At 38.1% G+C, this 21,842-nt stretch overlaps 1 protein-coding gene across 2 annotated transcripts in view; it reads left to right on the top strand.

The window, feature by feature from the left end:
* The window catches only part of PLCL1 (phospholipase C like 1 (inactive)), a 331,823-nt gene that overhangs the window by 273,611 nt on the left and 36,370 nt on the right, over positions 1-21,842 (top strand). For both annotated transcript variants that reach the window (XM_036900516.2, XM_036900517.2), the window contains exons 4-5: positions 16,241-16,316; positions 18,419-18,528. In XM_036900516.2, the coding sequence (XP_036756411.2) occupies positions 16,241-16,316; positions 18,419-18,528 (186 nt within the window). The remainder of the gene's footprint in view (positions 1-16,240; positions 16,317-18,418; positions 18,529-21,842) is intronic.

The following is a 21,842-nucleotide window of genomic DNA, read 5'->3' as shown; positions in this document are numbered from 1 at the left end:
ACTACATTCCAACAGGGAGGCATCAGTCAAGGGAGTCATTACCCTAAATCTCTTGCTTCCTGCCTCCTTCCATTGTTGTTGGTAGTACCCACTGAGTGATCCCAATAGAAGTCAGAGGCAAGGGGACCTGGTTACTGTTGCCCATAGAGACCAACCTCCTCAGCACAGAGCATGGCAGAGAGTGGATCTCGGATGAAGGGAGAGGCAACTCTAAAAATATTTTGAGAATTCATTCATTTATAAACTATATAAACTTAATAACATACTGATGTATACTGTATAAAGCATATGAAGAAAAAAATTAGCATTGGATTTTGAATATAGTTTTCCTTATGAATAATAATAATCTTTTTGTTCTCCCAATGTGATTGAATATGTCATATCTGATCAGATGACATTGTTTTTACTTCTCAGTGTTGCTGAGGAAGAAATCATGGTGGGAATGGGATGAGAGGCTGTTCTGCCACTTCATGTTGTTTGATTTGCTCATGCTTGTGTGATCTTCCTTTTCTTTTCAGGAATCCATATTGGGAAGGTTTAGTTTTTCTTAGATAATATAAGTGATACTTACTTTACTATTTTATAGGCATATGTAAGTTAAAATATTCTGGAAGGAACTAATAAATAAGCATGCTGCTTCAGGCCTTCACCAATGTGGAATTCCTTTCTTTTCTTACCTTACTTACTCTATTGGTACACACTGTCTTATTTTGGCAAGAGGGCCAAGATCAATTTGTAAAACTTAATTTCTTTTCTCATTTTACAGAGAAAATAAATGTAAGTAAAAGTCTTCCTTGTTTCTTCTCACACCTCACTGGATTATCTTGTGCCCCCTGGCCCAGAGTGCATGTACCTTCCTACTTTGAAAAACACTGCTGTAGACTTTTGGAAGTGTGAATCTGGAATTTATGAAAAAGGCCAGGGATGGAGACATTGGCTTTGAAATAATCTGCATGGGTGCAATATTTGATAATTGCAGGAACTGATGATGTTACCAAGCAGAGAGCTCATAGTAAAGGGAAAGAATGGACAGCTGAGGTCAGATGACCTGGAGGATTCTTGTATGCATGCATATAAAAAAGAAGGAAGCAGTACAGAAGGCAGAGAAAGAGCAAAGCAGAAAAAGAATCAGTGTCTTCGAAGTCAGGAAGAAGGGATGATCTGTGGTATCAACTGCCTAGCTGCAGAGAAGGGGGATGGAGGAGTGGCCAGGGAGTAGCTGATGGTGAGACCAAGGTTAGACTTTGAAGGTCTCAATAAAGTCCTGCAAAATTCAAAGCAATAAACATGGACTTATTTTTTAAGGAAGGATTGATGAAGACAACTACTCAAAAGCCAATAAAATATTTTGTTATTGTTTTTGCATGCTTATTTTAAGGTAGGGGATGAATGGAAAAGGGAAAAAGCCAGGGGAGAGTAGAGACTGTGAATAAAAAAGAAGGCAACATTAGGAGTGAGTTTCTGAGAGGTGGGATTTAAAGTCTAGGTAAAAGAGGTAGTCTTGGCCATGGTATTGCACATAAAAAACCCTAAAGACTCCACTCCAAAACTACTAGAACTAATATCTGAATTCAGCAAAGTTGCAGGATACAAAATTAATACACAGAAATCTGTGATTTTCCTATATACTAATGATGAACTAGCAGAAAGAGAAATCAGGAAAACAACTCCATTCACAATTTCTTCAAAAAGAATAAAATACATAGGAATAAACCTAACCAAGGAAGTGAAAGACCTATACCCTGAAAACTACAAGACACTCTTAAGAGAAACTAAAGAGGACACTAACAAATGGAAACTCATCCCATGCTCTTGGCTAGGAAGAATTAATATCATCAAAATGGCCATCCTGCCTAAAGCAATCTACACATTCAATGCAATCCCTATCAAAATACCAACAGCATTCTTCAATGAACTGGAACAAATAGTTCTAAAATTCATATGGAACCACAAAAGACCCCAAATAGCCAAAGCAATCCTGAGAAGGACGAATAAAGCAGGAGGGGGTATCTTGCTTCCCAACTTCAAGCTGTACTACAAAGCCACAGTAATCAAGACAATTTGGTACTGGCACAAAAACAGAACCACAGACCAATGGAACAGACTAGAGAGTGCAGATATTAACCCAAACATATATGGTCAATTAATATATGATAAAGGAGTCATGGATATACAATGGGGAAATGACAGTCTCTTCAACAGCTGGCAAAACTGGACAGCTACATGTAAGAGAATGAAACTGGATCACTGTCTAACCCCATACACAAAAGTAAATTTGAAATGGATCAAAGACCTGAATGTAAGTCATGAAACCATAAAACTCTTAGAAAAAAACATAGGCAATAATTTCTTGGACATAAACATGAGTAACTTCTTCATGAACAAATCTCCCCTGGCAAAGAAAACAAAAGCAAAAATGAACAAGTGGGACTATAATTAAGCTGAAAAGGACAGCAAAGGACACCATCAATAGAGCAAAAAGACATCCTGCAGTAGGGGAGAATATATTCATAAATGACATATTCATTAAAGGGTTGACATCCAAAATATATAAAGAGCTCATGCACCTCAACAAACAAAAAGCAAATAATCCAATTAAAAAATGGGCAGAGGATCTAAACAGACACTTCTCCAAAGAAGAAATTCAGATGGTCAACAGGCACATGAAAAGATGCTCCACATCGCTTGTCATCAGAGAAATGCAAATTAAAACCACAATGAGATATCACCTCATACCAGTAAGGATGGCTACCATCCAAAAGACAAACAACAACAAATGTTGGTGAGGTTGTGGAGAAAGGGGAACCCTTCTACACTGCTGGTGGGTATGTAAATTAGTCCAACCATTGTGGAAAGCAGTATGGAGGTTCCTTCAGAAACTAAAAATAGAAATACCATTTGACCCAGGAATTCCACTCTTAGGAATTTACCCTAAGAATGCAGGAGCCCAGTTTGAAAAAGACATATGCACCCTTATGTTTATCGCAGCACTATTTACAATCGCCAAGAAATGGAAGCAACCTAAGTGTCCATCAGTAGATGAATGGATAAAGAAGAGGTGGTACATATACACAATGGAATATTATTCAGCCATAAGAACAAAACAAATCCTACCATTTGCAACAACATGGATGAAGCTAGAGGGTATTATGCTCAGTGAAATAAGCCAGGTGGAAAAAGACAAGTATCAAATAATGATTTCTGTCATCTGTGGAATATAAGAACAAAGAAAAAAATGGAAGGAACAAAACAGCAGCAGACTCACAGAACCCTAGAATGGACTAACAGTTACCAAAGGGAAAGGAACTGGGGAGGATTGGTGGGATGGGAGAGATAAGGGGGGGAAAAAAAGGGGGCATTACTATTAGCAGACATAATATGGGGGGGCACAGGGAGGGCTGTACAACACAGAGAAGGCAGGTAATGACTCTATAGCATCTTACTATGCTGATGGACAGTGACTGTAATGGGGTATGTGGTGGGGACTTGGTGAAGGGGGGAGCCTAGTAACCATAATGTTGCTCATGTAATTGTAGATTAATGAGACCAAGAAAAAAATAAAACCAACCAACCAAACAACAAGAGTTAGTCTTGGCCCAGAGGATGCTTCCTTCTCAGGTTGTTACAAAGAGCTATTGTGTTTTGGATATATTTCTTTCATACTCAACACTGAGGAGATATTTAGTAAACACTACAAAGAAAGCTGGTCACAAATCAATAGATTAAGATTTTTTTTAAATCAGAGAATGGTATCATATGTTCTCTACTGAGAGCAAAAACGAGAGAAATGAATATAGGATGTCAGTCAAGATATTATCAAAAAAGGAATCCTATTCCTTTTTTTAGTTTTTCCTAAGGATGAAAAAAAACTTTTTTTTTTTTTTTTTTTAATAATTATTTTTTATTGAAGGGTAGTTGACACACAGTATTACATTACATGAGTTTCAAGTGTACAACACAGTGGTAGAACATTTATATACATAATTCTAGGTTCCAGCTATCACCCTACCAGGCTGTTACAATATCTTGACTATATTCCTTATGCTATACATTACATCCCGGTTACTAATTTATTTTACCATTGGAAGTCTGTCCTTTTTTTTTTTTTTTTTTTTTTTTTTTTTTGTGAGGGCATCTCTCATATTTATTGATCAAATGGTTGTTAACGACAATAAAATTCTGTATAGGGGAGTCAATGCTCAATGCACAATCATTATTCCACCCCAAGCCTAATTTTTGTCAGTCTCCAATCTTCTGAGGCATAACAAACAAGTTTTTACATGTAGAACAAATTCTTACATAATGAATAAGTTACATAGTGAACAGTACAAGGGCAGTCATCACAGAAACTTTCGGTTTTGCTCATGCATTATGAACTATAAACAGTCAGTTCAAATATGAATACTCATTTGGTTTTTATACTTGATTTATATGTGGATACCACATTTCTCTCTTTATTATTATTATTTTTAATAAAATGCTGAAGTGGTAGGTAGATACAAAATAAAGGTAGAAAACATAGTTTAGTGTTGTAAGAGAGCACATGTAGATGATCAGGTGTGTGCCTGTAGACTATGTGTTAATCCAAGCTAGACCAGGGCAATAAAACATCCACGTATGCAGAAGATTTCTCTCAGAACGGGGGGGTGAGGTTCTAAGCCTCACCTCTGTTGATCCCCAATTTCTCACCTGATGGCCCCCCTGCGACTGTGCCTGTCTTAGGTTGTTCCTCCCTTGAGGAATCTTACCCGTCTCTGGCTAACCAGTCATCTTCCGGGGCCATACAGGGAAATGTGAAGTTGGTAAGTGAGAGAGAAGCCTTATTGTTTGAAAAAGTTAGCTTTTTACTTCTTTGCATATTTATGCCCTGTGGCTTCTATGCCCAGCATTTGTCTTGAGGTATCTTTACCACTTGGAAGAATTATGATACTCGGTAAATTTGATATGAGGCACGAATTCTATTTAAGGGTTGTAATTAGGAAGGAAGAAGAAAAGCTATAGAAGTAGCAGGCGGAAGAAAACATGGGAAGATTGATTATTTCTTTGATATATCTTCTTGTAGAGTAACTTCAGCATGTATAGGTTTTAAGCTACTACTTAAATTGCACACACACATTAACATAATAGGAGTATAGTTACATAACCAAAGCATATCTGTAATTACCAGCCATCTCCAGTGAAACCAAGAAAACCAGTTAGGCACCTTAGGCATTTGTGAAAACTTATCTAAGATATGGTGGATATTGTCCAACTGAACTTGAACAGTCTGAGAGAAATCAGACAAATTAAAACAACCCATTCCTGGGGACTGTTCACATGCCATATGTTCTTTTAACAATAAATAGTTTGTAGTTGTAAGACTTTGGAGTGCTACAATTTGCACTTCTCCAAATTCTTGGTTGAGTTCCAACAGTATAGATCCAGTCCAATTTTGTTGTTTTACTGTATGCACAGGCCAGCTTAGATATCTCCTTCCTCATTCCCATGGCAGGTCCAGGAACTGGTGGGATGAGTGCATCTACAGCTGTAGCAGTGCGTGGATCTTTGTTGGGGTTTTTTGATGATCATCTTCTGGCATGAGTCTTCCAGAGGGTGCAGATGTTGGAAGTTCTTTTTCATATCGTATCTTAGTTCATTTTCGGGGTAGCCCAATTAGGCTTTGATCCTCTGTATAAACACAAACAGACCCTTTGCCTACACTTTTATATGCCCTTTATACCCTTGTGTAGAATTCGTTGGAGGTTACCACACAGGAACTGCCCTTTTTTTTTTTTTTTTGCTATCACTAATCTACACTTACATGACGAATATTATGTTTACTAGGCTCTCCCCTATACCAGGTCTCCCCTATAAACCCCTTTACAGTCACTGTCCATCAGCATAGCAAAATGTTGTAGAATCACTACTTGCCTTCTCTGTGTTGTACAGCCCTCCCTTTTCTCCTACCCCCCCATGCATGTTAATCTTAATACCCCCCTACTTCTCCCCCCCTTATCCCTCCCTACCCACCCATCCTCCCCAGTCCCTTTCCCTTTGGTACCTGTTAGTCCATTCTTGAGTTCTGTGATTCTGCTGCTGTTTTGTTCCTTCAGTTTTTCCTTTGTTCTTATATTCCACAGATAAGTGAAATCATTTGGTATTTCTCTTTCTCCGCTTGGCTTGTTTCACTGAGCATAATACCCTCCAGCTCCATCCATGTTGCTGCAAATGATTGGATTTGCCCTTTTCTTATAGCTGAGTAGTATTCCATTGTGTATATGTACCACATCTTCTTTATCCATTCATCTATTGATGGACATTTAGGTTGCTTCCAATTCTTGGCTATTGTAAATAGTGCTGCAATAAACATAGGGGTGCATCTGTCTTTCTCAAACTTGATTGCTGCATTCTTAGGGTAAATTCCTAGGAGTGGAATTCCTGGGTCAAATGGTAAGTCTGTTTTGAGCATTTTGATGTACCTCCATACTGCTTTCCACAATGGTTGAACTAACTTACATTCCCACCAGCAGTGTAGGAGGGTTCCCCTTTCTCCACAGCCTCGCCAACATTTGTTGTTGTTTGTCTTTTGGATGGCAGCCATCCTTACTGGTGTGAGGTGATACCTCATTGTAGTTTTAATTTGCATTTCTCTGATAATTAACGATGTGGAGCATCTTTTCATGTGTCTGTTGGCCATCTGTATTTCTTTTTTGGAGAACTGTCTGTTCAGTTCCTCTGCCCATTTTTTAATTGGGTTATTTGTTTTTTGTTTGTTGAGGCGTGAGAGCTCCTTATATATTCTGGACGTCAAGCCTTTATCGGATGTGTCATTTTCAAATATATTCTCCCATACTGTAGGGATCCTTCTTGTTCTATTGATGGTGTCTTTTGCTGTACAGAAGCTTTTCAGCTTAATATAGTCCCACTTACTCATTTTTGCTGTTGTTTTCCTTGCCCGGGGAGATATGTTCAAGAAGAGGTCACTCATGTTTATGTCTAAGAGGTTTTCGCCTATGTTTTCTTCCAGGAGTTTAATGGTTTCATGGCTTACATTCAGGTCTTTGATCCATTTTGAGTTTACTTTTGTATATGGGGTTAGACAATGGTCCAGTTTCATTCTCCTACATGTAGCTGTCCAGTTTTGCCAGCACCACCTGTTGAAGAGACTGTCATTTCGCCATTGTATGTCCATGGCTCCTTTATCAAATATTAATTGACCATATATGTCTGGGTTAATGTCTGGATTCTCTAGTCTGTTCCATTGGTCTGTGGCTCTGCTCTTGTGCCAGTACCAAATTGTCTTGATTACTATGGCTTTATAGTAGAGCTTGAAGTTGGGGAGTGAGATCCCCCCTACTTTATTCTTCTTTCTCAGGATTGCTTTGGCTATTCGGGGTCTTTTGTGTTTCCATATGAATTTTTGAATTATTTGTTCCAGTTCATTGAAGAATGTTGCTGGTAGTTTCATAGGGATTGCATCAAATCTGTATATTGCTTTGGGCAGGATGGCCATTTTAACGATATTAATTCTTCCTAGCCACGAGCATGGGATGAGTTTCCATCTGTTAGTGTCCCCTTTAATTTCTCTTAAGAGTGACTTGTAGTTTTCAGAGTATAAGTCTTTCACTTCTTTGGTTAGGTTTATTCCTAGGTATTTTATTTTTTTTGATGCAATTGTGAATGGAGTTGTTTTCCTGATTTCTCTCTCTGTTGGTTCATTGTTAGTATATAGGAAAGCCACAGATTTCTGTGTGTTGATTTTGTATCCTGCAACTTTGCTGTATTCCGATATCAGTTCTAGTAGTTTTGGGGTGGAGTCTTTAGGGTTTTTTATGTACAGTATCATGTCATCTGCAAATAGTGACAGTTTAACTTCTTCTTTACCAATCTGGATTCCTTGTATTTCTTTATTTTGTCTGATTGCCGTGGCTAGGACCTCCAGTACTATGTTAAATAACAGTGGAGAGAGTGGGCATCCCTGTCTAGTTCCCGATCTCAGAGGAAATGCTTTCAGCTTCTCGCTGTTCAATATAATGTTGGCTGTGGGTTTATCATAGATGGCCTTTATTATGTTGAGGTACTTGCCCTCTATTCCCATTTTGCTGAGAGTTTTTAACATGAATGGATGTTGAACTTTGTCAAATGCTTTTTCAGCATCTATTGAGATGATCATGTGGTTTTTGTCTTTCTTTTTGTTGATGTGGTGTATGATGTTGATGAACTTTCGAATGTTGTACCATCCTTGCATCCCTGGAATGAATCCCACTTGGTCATGGTGTATGATCCTTTTGATGTATTTTTGAATTCGGTTTGCTAATATTTTGTTGAGTATTTTTGCATCTACGTTCATCAGGGATATTGGTCTGTAGTTTTCTTTTTTGGTGGGGTCTTTGCCTGGTTTTGGTATTAGGGTGATGTTAGCTTCATAGAATGAGTTTGGGAGTATCCCCTCCTCCTCTATTTTTTGGAAGACTTTAAGGAGAATGGGTATTATGTCTTCCCTGTATGTCTGATAAAATTCCGAGGTAAATCCATCTGGCCCGGGGGTTTTGTTCTTTGGTAGTTTTTTGATTACCTCTTCAATTTCATTGCTGGTAATTGGTCTGTTTAGATTTTCTGTTTCTACCTGGGTCAATCTTGGAAGGTTATATTTTTCTAGGAAGTTGTCCATTTCTCCTAGGTTTCCCAGCTTGTTAGCATATAGGTTTTCATAGTATTCTCCAATAATTCTTTGCATTTCCGTGGGGTCCGTCGTGATTTTTCCTTTCTCGTTTCTGATACTGTTGATTTGTGTTGACTCTCTTTTCTTCTTAATAAGTCTGGCTAGAGGCTTATCTATTTTGTTTATTTTCTCGAAGAACCAGCTCTTGGTTTCATTGATTTTTGCAATTGTTTTATTCTTCTCAATTTTATTTATTTCTTCTCTGATCTTTATTATGTCCCTCCTTCTGCTGACCTTAGGCCTCATCTGTTCTTCTTTTTCCAATTTCGATAATTGTGACATTAGACCATTCATTTGGGATTGCTCTTCCTTTTTTAAATATGCTTGGATTGCTATATACTTTCCTCTTAAGACTGCTTTTGCTGTGTCCCACAGAAGTTGGGGCTTAGTGTTGTTGTTGTCATTTGTTTCCATATATTGCTGGATCTCCATTTTGATTTGGTCATTGATCCATTGATTATTTAGGAGCGTGTTGTTAAGCCTCCATGTGTTTGTGAGCCTCTTTGCTTTCTTTGTACAGTTTATTTCTAGTTTTATGCCTTTGTGGTCTGAAAAGTTGGTTGGTAGGATTTCAATCTTTTGGAATTTTCTGAGGCTCTTTTTGTGGCCTAGTATGTGGTCTATTCTGGAGAATGTTCCATGTGCACTTGAGAAGAATGTATATCCCGCTGCTTTTGGATGTAGAGTTCTATAGATGTCTATTAGGTCCATCTGCTCTACTGTGTTGTTCAGTGCTTCCGTGTCCTTACTTATTTTCTGCCCAGTGGATCTATCCTTTGGGGTGAGTGGTGTGTTGAAGTCTCCTAGAATGAATGCATTGCAGTCTATATCCCCCTTTAGTTCTGTTAGTATTTGTTTCACATATGCTGGTGCTCCTGTGTTGGGTGCATATATATTTAGAATGGTTATATCCTCTTGTTTGACTGAGCCCTTTATCATTATGCAGTGTCCTTCTTTATCTCTTGTTACTTTCTTTGTTTTGAAGTCTATTTTGTCTGATATTAGTACTGCAACCCCTGCTTTCTTCTCACTGTTGTTTGCTTGAAATATGTTTTTCCATCCCTTGACTTTTAGTCTGTACATGTCTTTGGGTTTGAGGTGAGTTTCTTGTAAGCAGCATATAGATGGGTCTTGCTTTTTTATCCATTCTGTTACTCTGTGTCTTTTGATTGGTGCATTCAACCCATTAACATTTAGGGTGACTATTGAAAGATATGTACTTATTGCCATTGCAGGCTTTAAATTCGTGGTTACCAAAGGTTCAAGGTTAGCCTCTTTAGTATCTTACTGCCTAACTTAGCTCGCTTATTGAGCTGTTATATACACTGTCTGGAGATTCTTTTCTTCTCTCCCTTCTTGTTCCTCCTCCTCGATTCTTCATATGTTGGGTGTTTTGTGCTGTGCTCTTTCTAGGAGTGCTCCCATCTAGAGCAGTCCCTGTAAGATGTTCTGTAGAGGTGGTTTGTGGAAAGCAAATTCCCTCAGCTTTTGTTTGTCTGGGAATTGTTTAATCCCACCGTCATATTTGAATGATAGTCGTGCTGGATACAGTATCCTTGGTTCAAGGCCCTTCTGTTTCATTGTATTAAATATATCATGCCATTCTCTTCTGGCCTGTAGGGTTTCTGTTGAGAAATCTGACGTTAGCCTGATGGGTTTCCCTTTATAGGTGACCTTTTTCTCTCTAGCTGCCTTTAACACTCTTTCCTTGTCCTTGATCTTTGCCATTTTAATTATTATGTGTCTTGGTGTTGCCCTTCTTGGATCCTTTCTGTTGGGGGTTCTGTGTATTTCCGTGGTCTGTTTGATTACTTCCTCCCCCAGTTTTGGGAAGTTTTCAGCAATTATTTCTTCTAAGATACTTTCCATCTCTTTGCCTCTCTCTTCTTCTTCTGGGACCCCTATAATACGGATATTGCTCCTTTTAGATTGGTCACACAGTTCTCTTAATATTGTTTCATTCCTGGAGATCCTTTTGTCTCTCTCTATGTCAGCTTCCATGCGTTCCTGTTCTCTGATTTCAATTCCATCAATGGCCTCTTGCATTCTATCCATTCTGCTTATAAACCCTTCCAGAGTTTGTTTCATTTCTGCGATCTCCTTTCTGGCATCTGTGATCTCTTTCCGGACTTCATCCCATTTTTCTTGCGTATTTCTCTGCATCTCTGTCAGCATGTTTATGATTCTTATTTTGAATTCTTTGTCAGGAAGACTGGTTAGGTCTGTCTCCTTGTCTGGTGTTGTCTCTGTGATCTTTGTCTGCCTGTAGCTTTGCCTTTTCATGGTGATAGGAATAGTCTGCAGAACTGGGACGAGTGACGGCTGGAAGGACTTCCCTTCTTGTTGGTTTGTGGCCCTCCTCTCCTGGGAGAACAGCGGCCTCTAGTGGCTTGTGCTGCGCAGCTGCGCGCAGACAGGGTTTCTGCTTCCTGCCCGGCTGCTATGGAGTTAATCTCCGCTGTTGCTGTGGGCGTGGCCTGGCTCGGGCAGCTACTCCAAAATGGTGGAGTCGCGTTGGAGCAGGAGCTGCTGGGCGGCTATTTATCTCCGTAAGGGGCCTCCCTGCTCCCTGCAGCCCAGGGGTTAGGGTGCCCAGAGGTCCCGGATTCCCTACCTCTGGATTAAGTGGCCCGCCCTGCCCCTTTAAGACTTCCAAAAAGCACCCGCCAAAACAAAACAACGACCACAAAAAAAAACAAGAAAAAAAATTTTTTTAATTAAAAAAAAAAAAAAATTTTTATTTAAAAAAAAAAAGGTTGTCGTTCGTTTTTCTTTATTCTCCGGTGCCAGCCTCAGGCCTCTGCTCACCGGTCTTTCTGCCCTGTTTCCCTAATATTGGGGTCCCTGTCCCTTTAAGACTTCCAAACAGCGCTCGCCAGAACAAAGCAGCAAAAAAGCAAAAAAAAAAAAAATGGTCGCGCGCTTTTCTTATGTCCTCTGTCGCCCAGCCTCCAGTGCCTGCTCACTGTTCTTGCTGCCCCGTTTTCCCAGTATCGAGGGCCCTACACTCTGGCCCGGATGGCTGGGGCTTGGTGTTCGGCAGCCCTGGGCTCCGTCTCCCTCCCGCTCTGCCTGCTCTTCTCCCGCCGGGAGCTGGGGGGAGGGGCGCTCGGCTCCCGCGGGGCCGGGGCTTGTATCTTACCCCCTTCGCGAGGCGCTGGGTTCTCTCAGGTGTGGATGTGGTCTGGATATTGTCCTGTGTCCTCTGGTCTTTATTCTAGGAAGGGTTGTCTTTGTTATATTTTCATAGATATATGTTGTTTTGGGAGGAGATTTCCGCTGCTCTACTCACGCCGCCATCTTCCGCCCCACTGAAAAAAAAAAAAAAAAAAAAACTTTTTAATTGAGGTGCATATAATAAAATGCACACATCTTAGTGTAGAGGTTGATGAATTTTGACTTATGTATGCACTCATGGAGCCATTGCCCTGAACAAGATACCAAACATTCTCACCTATTTTTTTCCCTTTCACCTATTTCACCTCTCCTCCTTCCCCCTACCACATATGGTAACCAACTCTTTCTTCTCTGTGTTTATGAGTCTACTTCAGTTTTGTTCATTTGTTCATTTGTTTTGTTTTTTAGATTCCACATATGAGTGAAATATGATAGTAGTTTTTCTCTTAGTTACTTCGCTTAGCATAAAACTTTATAGGTCAAGCCATGTTGTCTCAAGTGGCAAGATTTCATTGTTTCTTGTGGCTGAGTAATAGTCTATTGTATATACGTACCACATCTTCTTTATCCATTCATCTATTGATGGACATTTATGCTGTTCCTATATCTTGGCTATTGTAAGTAATGCTGCAATAAACATAGGATTGCATATATCTTTTTGAATTAATGATTTTGTTTTCTTTGGGCAGATTCCGAAAAGTAGAAATGCTTGGTCATATGGAATTCCTATTTTCAGTTTTTTTGAGAAATTTTCATACTGGTTTCCACAGTGGCTACACCAGTTTGCAAGTCCATCAGCTGTGTATGAAGGTTCCTTTTTTCCACATCCTCTCCAACATTCATTATTTATTGTCCTTGATGGTACTAGCCATTCTGATTACATTTCCCTGATGATTACTGAAGTTGAGCATCTTTTCATGTGTCTGTTGGCCATCTGTATTTCTTCTTTAGGAAAATTATCTATTCAGCTCCTCTGCCTATTTTTTCAACCAGGTTATTTGGGGTTTTTTTGGTGTAGAGTTGTATGAGTTCTTTATAGATTTTGTATATTAGCCTTTTATCAGATATTTTGTTTGTAAATATATTCTCTCATACAGTATATTGCCTTTTTGTTTTGTTGATGGTTTCCTTGCTATGCAGAAGCATTTTAGTTTTGATTTAGTCTTATTTATTTTTGCTTTTATTTTCCTTGTCTAGGGAGACATATCCAGAAAAAAATTTCTTAAGTTGACATTTAAGAATTCACTGCCTATCTTTTCTTCTAAGAGTTTTATGGTTTCTGGTATTAAATTTAGGTCTTTAATTCATTTAGAGTTTATTTTTTATGTATGGTATGAGGGAGTGACCCAGTTTCATTCTTTTACATATAGCTGTCCAGTTTTCACGATACCATTTATTGAAGAGACTGTCTTTTTCCCATTGTATATTCTTGCCTCCTTTGTCGTGTATTAATTGACCATATAAGGGGTTTATTCTGGGCTCTCTATTCTGTTCTATTGGTGTATGTATCTGTTCTTTTGCTAGTATCATACTGTTTGATTACTGTAACTTTATAGTGTAGTTTGAAATCAGGGAGTGGGTACCCCAAGCTTTGTTCTTCTTTCTCAAGATTACTTGGGCTAGTTGGGGTTTCCTGTGATTTCATATAAGTTTTAGGATTATTTACTACAGTTCAGTGAAAAATGCCATTGGTATTTTGATTGCATTGAATCTGTAAATTCAAAATATAATTGTTTGTATTTCTGTGGTATCAGTTGTCACTTCTCCTTTTTCCTTTTGATTTTATTTATTTGACTTCTCTTTTCTTTTTTCTTGATGAGTCTAGCTAAAGGTTTGTCAATTTTGTTTGTCTTTTCAAAGAACAATCTCAGTTTCATTGATCCTTTCTATTGTTTTTTTAGTTTCCATTTCATCTATTTCTGCTCTGATCTTCCTTCTCTAACTTTGGGCAAACTAAGTTTGTTCTTCTTTTCCTAGTTCCTTTAGGTGTAGGATTAGATTGTTTATTTAAGATTTTTCATGTTTATTGATGTAGGCCTGTAATGCTATAAACTTGCCTCTTAGAACTGCTTTTCCTGAATCCTAAAGATTTTGCATTGTTGTGTTTCTATTTTCATTATTCTACAAACCCTTTTTGATTTCCTCCTTAATTTCTTTGTTGACCTGTTAGTTATTTAGTAACATACTGTTTAACCTCCATATGTTTTATTTTTTCCAGTTTTTGTTTCCCATAATTGATTTCCAGTTTCATATTCTTGTGGTTAGAAAAGATGCTTGGTATGATTTCAATATTCCTAAATTTATTAAGACTTGTTTTGTGGCCTAAAAAGGATATATTTGAATCTGGTTGAAATAGATCATTTAGGGGCATGCCCACATGTTTTTTCTACTGTACTGGGCCCTTAGACTTTGGAACCCTATATTTCAGGCTCAAAAGATTGCATGCATGTGAAGCCATGTGTTCTCTCATGGAGCATGACCAGGCCAGACACAACCAAATAGGTACTATTTTTTCATGAAAATAAGTGGATACCAGGAAACTGGGATTTTAACTCCAGTGCAGTCATTAACTAGTTCTACTTTTTAGAGAGAATCTTAAATCCTACAATTTAGTTCCTTTTTTAACAAAATTAAGGGGTTGGACTTGATAGCTAAGATTTTTTTAGTCTTAAATTGAAATGATTCTCATAATGTATGGTGTATTAACTATTTTGCTCATGGTAAAGTCACAGAATATGTCCATTCTTTATGAATGTTTCTCTTGTTTGAATTTCATGAAAACATTTTGTCTGCTACTTTACTAATTGCAACATCAGATAACTTTTGGAAGTGCTATAAAAACTCAATTGATATTGCAGGTATGGATGCTAAGCTTAGAAAAAACTAAATCAGCTCATCCTCATATGAATTCTCTCTCTGCCTGAGTTTCATTCACATGGAATCTGCAGTAACTGAGGCTGTTAGCCTTTTGATAAATTGTTATTAACAAGCATTACAATTTTGGAGTAGAGTTAATTTAATGCAGTTAAATAAAAAGTTTGATTCAGTCTAGACCTCCTTAGGTGTCTAGTTTTATGGTTTTGATAGTCAATTTGTCCCCTAACCCCATCATAAGTCACTTTAAACTATTGCTTTAGGTGAAAAAAAAATACAAGTAATTGAATTTTGGTTGAATTAATTACCATATTTCACTCATTTGAGTAGACTTCCCTGTTAGACTATGAGCTCACTGATGCATCATATCCATTTTACTTATCACAGTGCTTATATATAGTGGCTGCCCAATAGATATTTGTTAAATGAATGAATGATATGATTTTACTCCTATGGAGACACTAAAAATTTGTGATTTAATGTTCTTTCCCATTTGAGAATTTGTAGTCATAAACCACTTTGTATTTGGAAGTGATCGTACAAGACTACAATCTGTTTAACAGCACTTAGTAATGAGAAATGTCTTACTCAAGACCTTTTATGTCCACTGTGGATTCTGCCTTGAACTCCCTTCATCATATTGAGCCCAGAATATTGAGATAAAGTGTGGAGCAGCCAGATGCAGTGGGACAACATTTACTGAGGGTAGAAGAATAGCTGGAAACTCAGGAAATTTTGGTTTGCCTATTGGTTACCTTTCTTTCATCACTTCTTCTAAAGGGCCCCAACTCCTTATCTTTCTAATCACTTCTTTACTGATTATCATCATCCCCCTTCTTCACATACAGCCTTTTATTTTCTTCATTTCCACAACAGTTATTTCTCCTGCTTCACTCAGTATATACTAACTACCTCTTACGTTTGCTTTCTACCCAAATGTGGAGGGCAGGGACAACCATTTCATTGTTATTGCCTACAAGCTTTGTTGAATTGGTTTCTCTGAAATCTGACTCACTTCTCCTTCTTGTCAGTGGAGCAGGAGCCCTTCTAGAGGGAGGACTAGACCTGTGCCATCTTTGGGCCACCCAAACCCAAGCTACCAACTTCACTGATGTACAGTAGTACTTTAGCTTATCACTAGGTGATTCCCTATTCTGAGTCTCATTGGTATTGTTGCAATACCAGTTGTCTTGTTGTAGTTACTTTTGGGGTGAGGGGGCAGAATAGGGGTGTTCATGAATGTTATCTGGGACTTAAAGAATGTGTATGCATTTATTCAACAGTTATTTATTTGGCATGATATATAATTAGCTGTAGTGTTAGAATGGATGAGGGTGGGCACAGAGATTATTCTTCTCCAATCTCTTGTGGTTAAGGCCATGGTTCTCCATTACTGCCAGTATCACGTGGGTCTCTGTATGTCATATTTCTAAAGATCTAGTATAAGAATTTCTAACAACCATCTTTTTAATATTTATTTTGTAACAGATGATTCAAGAGAGCCGGTTACTCATAGAAATGGCAGATACAGTCCAGGAAAAGATTGTGCAGTGTCAGAAAGCAGGTAATCTACCCCTACCACCTCTCACCTACATTTTGTTCAAAAAATAATAATTATAATTCTTGGCAGATTTTTAAAGTTTCTGTTCTTATTCTTAAAATTCAAATATTTTCTGCCATAGTTTATGCCTTGAGTTAAACTTAAGTCTTTGTTTGGTACAGAAAAAAATCTAAGTAATAGTAGGTGGGTTGTATGTGTGTATATAGGGGGATAGTGTCTAGATATATAGAGAGGTGAGGGGTTCTGAATATACTTTTGTGGTTTGGAAACCTTAGACCTTTTACTATACATTGCCCCTTAAAAATCACTTCATTTGTACAACTTGAACCATAATCCTATTAATCTTCTAGGCCTTTGCCTCATGTATGAGTCCTCATTTTAGATTTGTTCTTTCTTTAAGGATTGGAAAAATCTCATCTGCAAGGACACACCTCTTGTTTGTTTACATTCACCTTCTTCCATACCCTGTACTTTTATTTCTGTTGGATTCATGTTATACTTGATCCCTGCACACAATGCTTATGATGAAGGTGATGGTAATCATGATAATTGATATATTTGCATATGATAATACTAAGCACATATACTATATTACTTAGTTTCCATAACAGCTCTGCACAGTAATCATCATTATACTCAATGTACAGATGGGGCATATGAGACTCTGAGAGATGAAGTGAATTACCCAAAATGCTATACCAACATGTGGTAGGCCTGGCCTTTGAACCCAGATCAAATTTTCAAAATGGTGCTCTTCTCTGACCTGTAAGCTTAAGTGTTTCGATTGATAGGAAGCACAAAAATAATAACACCACATTCTTATACCATCTCCTATGTACCAGGCACTATTTTGAAAGCTTAATATATATTGATTTATTTAATTTTTACTTGAGTACCTTGAGGTAAACACTCTTGTTATCATCATTTCATCAATGAGGAAACTGAATTTCAGAGAGTTTCAGGGACTTGTTCATGCTCATGTAGATAGTAGGTGATAGAGCCAGAGTACAAGCCTGGGCCCCATGATTCTCTTAATATGAGCTGTCTGTGATGTTAGCACTAGGAAAGTTAAGGTTTTAGGCTGCATTGATAAAAGCAGAGTAACTAGAACAAGAAGTGCGGTAGTAAATCCTTACCTAGTATGGGCTCCTTCAAGCCCACTTTGAGTAGGATATTCCTGGAGGCAGGTCCCCACAAGCTCAACTCCTGGAATCCCTGCCTGGATGTCATCCTTCAAGAAGAGACATTATTAGTAAACTGAAGCATGTTAAAATGTTTTATCTGGAGAAGAGAAGATTCTAGTAGACTTTACTTAATATCTTTCTTCAAATATTTAAAGGCTGCACTATGAAAAAGAGATTATACCTTGTTGATCTGAGTCTAACTAGTGCCAAGGAGTGGAAGTTCTAGAGTGAAACTTTGGCTTGATATCAGTCATAGCTTTCCAAAGATGGAATGACATGTCCAGGAGAAAGTGTGATTCCCATCTTTGAGGTGCTAAGACAAAGACTGAGGAAGTGGATGATGGTGATGCTTTTTTGAGAAATGGTTGAGCTAAAATTAAGCTTACGGCCATTCCCAAATCTATAGCATTTAGGTGTTAGGTGTTTCCAGAAATGCTATCTTAAAATCATCTTTTAGTTTTTACTCAACATTTCCTAATTCCCATTGTCATCTAAGTTGGCTCCAAGGCCTACTATTAAGCCATATAGATGGTTCAGAAGGACAAGTAAGATATGTGCTTTCATAACATATGGTTACTAGTCACATGCTCTGGTTTTTCACATAAAACCTAGGCAGAGGACCAACAGGATACATGTAACCTCTTGGAAGAATTTGCCTCTTAATTTCTCATGTCTTTATCTGTGGTTCCTGGCTGTTTAAAGTGCAGTTTGGTCTAAAGCATTAAGTATTGTTAGTTGGCCCCTAAGGATAGCCATTTGGTGGGGATGAACAGAATGGAAAGGAGAATTCAATTTTGGGATTTATAAATTATGAGAGATGGACAGAATGGGAAATTATATTTTTACTGATAATATTTTATAATAAAATGTCTATTTTTCTGAAATTTATACTAAGAATTCTTGTATGTTTTCTTCTCAAAGGGATGGAGTTCCATGAGGAACTTCATAATCTAGGGGCAAAAGAAGGCTTGAAAGGAAGAAAACTCAACAAGGCAACTGAGAGCTTTGCTTGGAATATTACAGTGCTGAAGGTACATGACATTCCCAGGTGCTCCCTTCACCTGCATTTTTCTCCTCCTCATTTCTCCAATATGTAGAGAAGCATCAGTGGTTAAATAGAGTGATTTAAATACTTAAGAAATGTTAGGCCTAATCTCCAGGCTCATGCTCTAAGTGATGGGGAGATGCATACTGGGATTCACGCACTTTTTGCCGTAACACGACAATGAGATTTGTGGAGGAGGCAGAGGGCGGCATGCTTGGTGTTTGTGCATGTGTATTTTTATTTACATGGACACTTTGGTCAAACCAATGTGGCTGCTACCTCATTTATGGAAAGAATGATGCCAAATGTTGCAGGAGAAGTGTCCAACGCGTGATTTGGAAGAGCCATAAACTATAGAATATCTGGAGCCATTTAGGATTATTTTATAGCAGTCTCTATGAATACATTTATTTTGCAAATAGCTTTGGATGTCAGTTGCTTGGGACTATGATTTGTTTTGCTGAAAATTAATTTTAGGATTTTGAAGGAGAGATGCCACTTCTCATCTTTTCTTATATGAAAGGATAAATGATTTAGGCAATTGGAATAATTTGTTCTTGATGGTGTGATAGGAGAATAATAGCCACAAACAAAATTCATAATTGCATTTTAAAGAATTTAAAGAGTGCTTATGTGCCAGGTACTGTTTTATAAGGTTTATACAAATTAACATTTTAATACTCGCAACCATTCAATACCAACATTATTCTCATTTTACAGGTGAGAGAACTGAGGCTTTGGAAACTTATGTATAGTATCCAAGGCCATTCAGTGAGAAAATGGTGCAGTTGGCTCTAGAGCATGTCTTTAACCTGCTCTGCCGAGATACTGCACATGTTTATGTGAAAGTGCTAGGTGAACTGTCACATGTATCATAAATGTTTCCTAAAAATTCAGTCCACAAATATTTGTTAAGCTCCTACTGTGTACTGGCCTCTGTGCTAGACATTGGGGATCTATGAAAAACAAAAGAGGTATAGCCCCTGACCTCCTGATTTAACAGTCTGGGGATGGGGTGGAGGAAAATTGGCATCATTTGATTAATGGGCAGGGAGGATCTATAGTATTAATGTGAAGAGGAGCTTTTTTTTTTAATACTAGAGTGCAACCCTGATACAAATACTTCCTGTTCAGTGAATATATATGTGCACTTTTAATGCACCAAATCATTGAGAAAGGGGCTGGGGACACAAACATCAAAAGAATAATATTTGAGCCTCTAGGACTAGTCTACAAGAGGAGACAGACAGATTATTGGCCAGAGATTATTCAACATGTATATATAACAGTCACTTAGGACTAAGTAATTTGTATACATTTCCCCTTTCCTCTTTGTCACAACTGTGATCCTGCAACAGCTCATGCTGATACTGACATGACCCTCCCCATTTCACAGTGAGGAAATTGAGGCTTAGGGAGGTTTACATTTCTTGCCTTCAGCTGGTAAGCAGCTGAGATTTTAACTCACGACCATGGTTTCTAACTACTACTCTGACCTCCTACCTGCTGTAAAACTCAATACGTGTGACAGCCCAGGCAGCCTAGTACAGGGGCAAGGGCACAGGCTTGCGGGGACTGCCTGGTCGCTGCCTGATAGCTGTATGTGTGTTCTCTCTCTCTCTCTCTTGATATATATACATATATATATATATATATATATATATATTGATCTCCTTTTTCTACATATAAGCTATTGCTTTTGCCAGGTGAAGATGACCATTGGAGGAATATGTTTTTTGTTTTTCTTGTTTCTTTTCATTCTAAAATATTCATTCATATATTTTTTAAATTGAGATATACTTGATTGTTTCTTTGTTAACGTGTGAGTTAAGCCCATTCACTGTTTTCTGAGGTTTGTGTGTTTATTCATGCTAGTGGACAGGAGCCTGTTGCAGGATGGGCCTGAGTAAATGCTGTAGTAATCACTCCAAGACTGATCTTTTGAAATAGAATCAGTCTTTTATGATTATAGCTCATGTACTGGCTGCTGGTATTCAACCTGAGCACTAAACAAGAACGGTGAACTTTTCCAAAGTTCTCATATTTCCTTTCTCTTCCTTACTGTGTCTGGTGGACCTGTTAACCAGGTGCCCTTTCCCCAAGTGCTGAACACATGGCCTCCTTGGATTTTTGAGTTTTAATCTGAGGGAGAAGCGACTGGGCTCTTTTGGAGACTGGTTAGTGCAGTGGTGCCTCTCCAAGAAGACCTTTCTCTCTCAGACTCATCCTTTATTTCTTGCATCTTGGATCTGAAGCTCTCAGTTCTGGCTTTGTTCTCTAGCCTTTCTGTTGGTGTTCCAAGCCTCACAAAGTCTTCCAATAAATGCCCTTTTTCTTACATTTACTAGAGTCAATTTATTTTGCTTACAACTGGTTGAATTAGTAATAACCACACTGGAGGACATAATCACTGAATTAGTGGTGGATGGCAGGGCTCACCTATAAAGTTCTGCATTGCCTACTGAAAAGGTTTCTTTATATACAATTTATACAAGTACTCCCCACTAGCTAGGGGGAAAGAATGGCTATTGACCAGCATTGGTTGAATATATGTGGTCATGTAGCTAAAAATATTTAATTTCAATGTAATTTCCAACAAGTAAGGGAGAAGCTAGAAAAAATGAAGAGTGTGTTTTGAGGGATATGGTGGGTTGGCAGCCTAGAGTGGTAGAATGGGACATTGGTTTTAAAGCAAATTAAGCTGAGACCAAAAAGTAAATCCTTTAGTTTATGTTTTCTTCAGTGCGGTATACATTGATCTGATATTAATATATGCCAGATAAATGGGAGATAAATTTGCAGAGACAAAAATGGATAACTCTACAATGTAATGAATATAAATTATAATTAAAGCATCCAAATATTCCAAGCCAGAGATGACGATTTAGAATACAGCAAAGAGGCTGAAATCAAAGTGGTTCTGGAAGCTCCCACACATCTTTCTTTCATTCATATTTTAGCACCATGCCCGGATCCAGAGTAGGAACTTCTTAGCAGATCTTTTACATTACCCCACACTTTTGCCATATGCCAATAGCCAACAATAGCAGTCATCTTCTTCCCATCCCTTTCTTTCTCTTTCACTGATGAATACAAAATCGAACTCCTCAAATAGCTACTGGGCTTATTTGGGATGCTATGATGATGCGTATCTCAATGACTCAGTTTTCAGTATCTGTCTCCTCAGCATAATCATTAGACCAAGATAGCTCCATCTCATCCCACCTCACATCTTAACAGTTCCTTCCTTCTGTCCCCTGCATGTTGTCCTTCAGAGATGTTTTGTTTGGTTATTAACAT

This window comes from Manis pentadactyla, chromosome 6 (assembly GCF_030020395.1).
Source record: "Manis pentadactyla isolate mManPen7 chromosome 6, mManPen7.hap1, whole genome shotgun sequence".
Taxonomy (NCBI): Eukaryota; Metazoa; Chordata; class Mammalia; order Pholidota; family Manidae; genus Manis; species Manis pentadactyla.
This window is presented reverse-complemented; position numbering and strand designations above follow the sequence as displayed.